Below are 7,500 nucleotides of genomic sequence, written 5' to 3' on the forward strand. Positions count from 1 at the left end.
GGCATAAAATCTACATACTTGCTGAGAATTTGCAGTTGAAAGAGACCCTTTGTGTCTCACCACGGGGAAGTGCCTTTTTGCGTAACACTAAAATGCTCAGACACATTATTTGGACTGGAGTGCACCTTTTTTAAAAAAAAGAAAGCAAGCAAGAAAGAAAAAAAAACCTTCAGACTTGCCAGGAAGCTCCTGCAGTGATAAAATATTCACTGAAATCTTCCCAATCTTCTTTGATGAAGAGCGTGAGATGAGGCAGGGGAGACCACCCACAACACACACACAACACACACACACACACACACACACACACACACACACACACACACACACACACACACACACACACACACACACACATATACACACACACACACACACACACACACACACACACACACACACACACAGTACCACCACTAAGTTAGAACCTGCCCAGTGAGCAGTGTGTGGGCATTTTTTACTTTGGAAAAAGTTTGACACCTGTAGAAAGATTATAGTGCATGCACAGGGTTGAACTGAGTATACACTTAAACAGTAATAAAGATTAGTGCCTGCACAGGGTTGATATGAACTGTGTATACTCTTAAACAGTCATAAAGATTAGTGCCTGCACAGGGTTGAACTGAGTATACACTTAAACAGTAGTAAAGATTAGTGTAGCACAGGGTGAACTGAACTGTGCATACAGTCTTGAATTTTCCCTGGGGATCAATAAAGTATCCATCTATCTATACACTTAAACAGTAATAAAGATTAATGCCTGCACAGGGTTGAACTGAACTGTGTATACACTTAAACAGTAATAAAGATTAGTGTAGCACAGGGTGAACTGAACTGTGTATACACTTAAACAGTAAGTGTAGCACAGGGTGAACTGAACTGTGTATACACTTAAACAGTACTGAAGGCAGGGTGTTATTTGCTGGGGGGGGGTCCCTACTTCTGGTCTTGATATCCCTGCCTCTGCTTTATCATTCTTATCACAGGTGGGGATGGGCCCCATGTTCGTGCCCCCAGAGTGTAGCACTGTAGCTGCCTTGCTGCTCTAGCTGCTGGCTGCAGAAACTCGAGCTAGATAGAACCAATACCTCATACTGATTATGCTACTTGCACTGCAACATCTAGTGCAAATAATAGCCTAATCTGACATCGGAAATGGAGCGTCACTGTCAGGCAGCACTCGTACTTATTTCAGCAGAAAAGCTAGCAGGACAAATGACAGAACATGACAATGATTCAGTGCAACACATTGTCATATTTTACAACCCTCAAAATCTTATAACTGAGAATGCAACTGTGCTGTTGATAGCCTAGGAAAAGAGGATAACTCCACGCAGAGGAGAAGGAACAGGTTGTCCAAAGCAACTTACAGTAGGTGAATGATAGATAATACTGTCAGTGAGAGACTACTGTATGGCACACCAATATGTTTCCATCATCACTTTTACTCATTTTTATAGTAATGACTGCAGCATTGGTATCAGTTTTCACAATGGAATAACGGCTACCTGTGTCTTTTCTGCCTTGAGTTGTGCCTAAAACATCATGATAGGTATATTCAGCCAATACCATTTCCCATCTCGCTTTACTTGTCCACGGCCACTCATTGCAGGAGATAGACAGTTTCTTCTACCGTGACAACTTTGGTGATGGTGCTTCTAGCTTGTTCCAGCCGCTGCGTGGTTTTGGGAAGGTGCACACAACGTCCACACTGCTGGAAGGACCCTCATTCTTGAGGAGGAAGTAGGCGAGTCCTAAATTCTCTGAGGCCGCAGTTTTCATCACCAGGTTTGGGACGGGAGATCCACTAATAGTACCCCGTCCCCTTTGTATCTGGACTTTTAGCCTTAGAGAGGTGACTTACCTACTCCCCTTCTTCTTCCAAACTGTGCACCTTCTTGCGGTGTGTGAGATGTATCGACTTGGCTCTTTCCTTTAGTTTGACAGCAGTTGGAGTAAAGAATAAGACATAGTAAGGCCCTTCCCACCTGGGATGGTACCAGTGCTTTCGCTTGATTATTTTTATCAGCACCAGGTTGCACTCGCTGCTCTTGTTCTGTGGTTTAATGTTGGGGGGAGAGAGAGAGACTTGAGAGCATTTTGTTCTCTCAACTTTTGTCGCATGTATTCAGCTATTTCAACTAACATACTTGTATACTTATTTTAACAATAGGTAGACACTGGACCCAATTAGTTCCTGTATTTGCCATTGTTTTCTTTATTCTGCTTGTAATGGTTTGGTAAGTTCTCTCCACTAACCCTGCTGATTGGGGGTGATATGCGCAGTGGAATTTGTGAGTTATTCCAAATAACTTGATTGACAAAAGGAGTTTTGTTGTCGCTGTACATTTTAGTGTGAATTCCGTAGGTAGGAATTATCACTTGTGTCAGGGCTTTTGCTACTGTTTTAGCATCAGTGTGTGCTGTAGGGAAAACTTTGACCCATTTTGAGAACGTGTCTACTATCACCAAGCAGTTTTATTTATTTATTTTCAATTTGTTCAGCTCAGTGAAATCCATTGTATTGTTTTCGAATGGATACTTTGATAGGTGGAAATTTACCAGGCTCTGATCTCATTGCCCCTTGTGGATTAAGTTTAGCACAGATAATACACTTTTCATAAAATGTTTGCAAATAGGACGTACATCCGTACGTCCTGTGAACATTTCCGTTACCACAGCATATCCTGTACGGTTGTAACAATCTGCTTCCTTTTCGCTAAAGCCATCAACATACAAAATTAGGTCTGCGTTTGGAAATGCTACATCAGTTAAATCAGCCCTTGCAGCCACACTTTTCGTTATTTCAACACAATTGAATGGTTGTCCTTCTCCTTCTACGGACAACAGTGAGACAGGAGTGAGGCAGTAGGGCAGTGCATTTCTCAATAGTTAGATGTGGTTGTGATAGCAACGTCACCAAGCAAGATAAATGTTTAGCGGGTTTTGTATATGCCTGTTTGTTTTGTAATAACAATACGGCAGCGACATGGGGAACTTTAAGCACTAGTGGCCGATATAAGCCCACATGTATCGATGCTTGTATGGCCATAGGGGTGGCAATCACAGCTTAAAGGCAGTGTGACTTGCCTCTCGCTACAGCATCAAGTTTACCTGTGAAATAGGCAACAGGCATCCCCATGTTTCTGTGTTAGTAGTGACATAATATCTCCTGCCCTACAGACAACTGTTTGTTCAAAGGTTTTTGCATAATCTGTGTCCTTTTCAGTCATTTTATTAGATCAAATCTGCCAGTGGCTTAACTATCTCAGCATTGTTGGCTACCCACTGTCTGCAGTAATTGGTTAATCCTACAAATGTTATAATTTGTGTCTTTGGAGCGTTCAAGAGGGTTAGTTTTCATTCATCATCAAGGGTTCGACCTTGTCGTGAAACCTCATAACCTATGTATTTGACGGTGGTCTGCCAGAGTTACAATTTGTTTTTGCTGATCGTATGTATGTATGTATGTATCGTACACGGCGGAACTGTTGGAGCTCAGTTGCACTCTTTAGCCCGATCATTTTTTCTCTTTCTTTTGTCTACAACACCTTGCTTTATCCAGAGGATCACTAGAGTGCCCTTCCCTCTCTAAGTCTTTCACTTTTCCCCTTTTCTCCTCTATCTTTCTTTTCAGATTGGTCAGCACTGTATCTGAACATTATAGTTCTACCATATTTCCAATACCATTTTTAACCCTGGATAGTAGACCCTGTATATTTTTGTTCCATGTACTTCCAGTCGTAGGGGCAGCCGTGGCCTACTGGTTAGCACTTCGGACTTGTAACCGGAGGGTTGCCGGTTCGAACCCCGACCAGTTGGCACGGCTGAAGTGCCCTTGAACAAGGCACCTAACTCCCTAACTCCCCGAGCGCCGCTGTTGTAGCAGGCAGCTCACTGCGCCGGGATTAGTGTGTGCTTCACCTCACTGTGTGCTGAGTGTGTTTCACTAATTCACGGATTGGGATAAATGCAGAGACCAAATTTCCCTCACGGGCTCAAAAGAGTATATATACTTATACTTATACAGTCAGCTCTTTCTTCTACTGGTCACTGACCAGATCCTGCAGGACTACTTTCATTTCCCATTTTTTTAACTCGTTCACTCTATTATTATCTCTCAACAGATAACACCAATTAAGTATCTCATCAAACTTAAAGGAGAATTCCGGTGTGATATTGACCTAAAGTGTTTAAACATGATACCGAGTGTGAACATACTGTATGTCTCATAGCTCATCTCGGCTCATCTGTTTTTAGCAGCTACTGGAATCCATGCATTTCCACTGAATTATTTTTGGAATCTGGTCCCTTATCATACCTGTTCATTCGTACTCGTCGCTCGACTTATTGTGACTACAATTCAAGATGGCGGCGAATGGTAAACTTCATGAAGGTATTGTCTGTATAAATCATCTTGTAAATAAACTACCAGTGCTTTGTCAAAGTTCTCAATGTCTCGTTTTAAATGTCAAGGCCCTCGGAAGTCTACCAATGAAGTATGGAGCTACTTTGAGCCTCGTAAATGGTGTAAAACAGTGATTTATTTGCATGGCTAGGCCGATTCCAGAGGCACCCCCATCGAAAAACTGTTGGTAGCATCGGCTAACTAGAAGAGTCATTGGCCTTCCTCTTTTGTTACAAACAAGTGGCGGAGGTCTTTGTTCGGAATCCCAGACTCCCCCATGCATGGTTTTCAGCCGTTCTCCTGGACAGAGCTATTACACAGAAATGACGTAAATTAGTGAAGAAAAATGAGTGTGGAAAAATATTATTTTACATTTTATTACATTTATTTTCATGGGAGCATGACTGGTGAGGCACCTGCCTCCCCCAACCGCACATCACTGATACAGAGACATAAACATGCTTATGAAACCTAGCATCTTAATACGGCTGCATGCCCTCGCTCACCTCTGCTTATTAGGTAGCTTGACATTTCAAAGCTGGGGTGCGATTAACCACAACCATTTCATACTGTGTGTTTAGAATAGGCACAAAACAACAACAACCAGTCATGCGATGCGACTTCTCTAAACATAAGCTCATACAGGGTAAGATACAATGTTTGCATAATCACTTAATACAATGGAGGTGAAATAAACATGATACATGATAGATAAAAGAACAAAACAGCTTTCTGAGTATTATTTGCTGAATGTTACAAAAAAGTGTTACATATTAGAAATAGCTTAGCATCACTTACCCTACCTTTAGTTTATTCACATTGCTCTCTACAGAACTACCTTTAATTTGCAGAGGACGAAGAGAAATCCCTTCGATCAATCAGCCAGCAGCAGAGAAATTACTTCAATAAATATTCTGTATTGCGCAAACTAACAGCAGGCTACACATGTTGTGTATTTAAGATAGCACATGTTTTAACAGCTTCGAAGCTTCATGGTCAACTGTACTGACCATGTTTTGGTTCAGAAATTATTTTGATAAAAACTGTAGAAATTACTGCAGAATGTTAGAAAAGAGAATATGAATGGCTAGACAAACTTCTTGCTGGAGTTGAAGCGAAGGGAAAGTGTCATTGTCTTCTCAAGCAGTGATGATTACAAAACTTTTCAAAAGCTTCTCCACGCACAAATCACACCCTGACTAAAGGTACAGCTGACAATGCCATGTATGGATCTTGTGAAATGTGGTAAGTTCTGCAAAGTGAGATACTGATGGCATAATCAAAATTAGTTTAAAAAGTTGAAGGAGAGTTTCCAGACCATGTTTCATGAGACAGATTCTATCTAGCTGTCTAGGCGTCAGCAGTTTGATGTTTTGTTCCCTGAAGTTATGAGTGTGTTGGGGATGTCTGAGTCTTGTCTTTTACTTTCTTCTCTCTTATTCTGAGCTTTTGGCTACAGATCAGAGTTATGACGTGATATTTAAGTTTCTTTTTCAATTTCTTTTTCTGTTTCTGTTATTTCAGGGATCCCAACTTGCCCGTGCCCCAGGACACCAAGTTCATCCACACCAAGCCCAACCGCTTCGAGGAGGTCATCTGGACCAAGTTCAGCTCCAAGGACAAGCAGTACCTGCACATCGGCCTCAAGCCGCGCATCCGCGACAACTACCGCGCCAACAAGGTGGCCTTCTGGCTAGAGCTGGTGCCTCACCTGCACAACCTCCACGAGGAGCTCCTGAGCTCGACCACCACCCGCGTGCCACCCGGCACTGCCCGCACGCCCCACTGGAAGCCCAGCGGGCCGCGCACCACGCGCCACCCGTACCCCACCTACCCGCCAGAGACAGACCCATACGGTTCGGAGCGCCCGCGCGTCTCACCCTTCCCCGACGACACGCGCGACTACTCCACGGAGCTCAGCGTCACGGTGGCCGTGGGCGCCTCGCTGCTTTTCCTCAACATCCTGGCTTTCGCCGCACTCTACTACAAGCGCGACAAGCGCCACGAAATGCGTCGGCACCGGCTTTCGCCGCAGCGCGGCATGGGCATGGGCATGGGGCTGGGCATGGGTGTGGGCGGCATCGGCGGCATCGTGGGCGTGGGCGGCGGCGCTAACGACCTGGCGCACAGCCAGGAGGAGGAGATCATGTCCATGCAGATGAAGCAGTCGGAGCACGACGCGCACCACGACCTGGAGCCACTGCGGCCGCACGACATCCTGCGACCGGCCTGCCCGCCCGACTACACACTGGCGCTACGGCGCGCGCCCGACGACGTGCCCCTCATGACGCCCAACACCATCACCATGATCCCCAGCTCCATCACCGGCATGCAGCCCCTCCACGCCTTCAACACCTTCCCCACCACTGCCGGCCACAACAACACCCTGCCCCACCCACACTCCACCACCCGGGTATAGTAGCACCACCGCCACCACCACCACCACCGCCAGCCTCCCAAACCCCTCTCCTACCACAGGCCTCATCCGCCGCTACCACCCCCCAGCCCCGGCCCACACACACACAGCGCCTCCTTCAGGATGAGGCAGGAACAACACCCTCCTCCTCCTCCTCTCTCCTCTCGGGCACCAACCCGGCCCCCCCGCTAATCTCTGATCTTATCCTGCTATGACCCTTAACCCACTGCTGGCGCCCCTTTTTACAAACTCCATCCGTCAGTGACTCCATGGTTCCTCCACCTTCCTACCAGTCTGTGTGCCAACCCCCACCCAGCCATCATTTTAAAAAAACAGTTAAACACTCTGCCAACTTGCCAATGCGTCATAGCCCCCCCACCCCTGCTCATCTTTGGATAAACAGCGCCACCTGGTGGCAGCCTTCTGAACTAACTCCACTCGCATGAAAGGGGAGGATTTTTGTTTTGTTTTTCCGTTTGCAAATGCTGAAGAAGAACACACACACACACACACACACGTTTGGTCTAGATGTTTAGACTCTGCAGTGAGATGGACATCAGACCGTCCTCTCTGTATTTAGTGATGACCTTCTCTGGGAGCACGAGAGACATCACACACACTCTCACACATCTTCAGAGACACACTGAAGAGCAAAGGAGGCTAAGGAGGAGAAGAA

General features: G+C 45.6%; 1 protein-coding gene across 1 annotated transcript in view; it reads left to right on the forward strand.

Moving 5' to 3' along the window:
- nlgn2a (neuroligin 2a) overlaps positions 1 to 7,500 on the forward strand; it is a 146,498-nt gene that overhangs the window by 134,750 nt on the left and 4,248 nt on the right. The window contains exon 9 of the mRNA XM_048236059.1: positions 5,933 to 7,500. This exon is cut by the window's right edge and continues 4,248 nt beyond it. Within this exon, the coding sequence (XP_048092016.1) occupies positions 5,933 to 6,827 (895 nt within the window). The 3' untranslated portion in view covers positions 6,828 to 7,500. The remainder of the gene's footprint in view (positions 1 to 5,932) is intronic.

The sequence above is a fragment of the Alosa alosa genome, chromosome 24, assembly GCF_017589495.1.
Source record: "Alosa alosa isolate M-15738 ecotype Scorff River chromosome 24, AALO_Geno_1.1, whole genome shotgun sequence".
NCBI lineage: Eukaryota > Metazoa > Chordata > Actinopteri > Clupeiformes > Clupeidae > Alosa > Alosa alosa.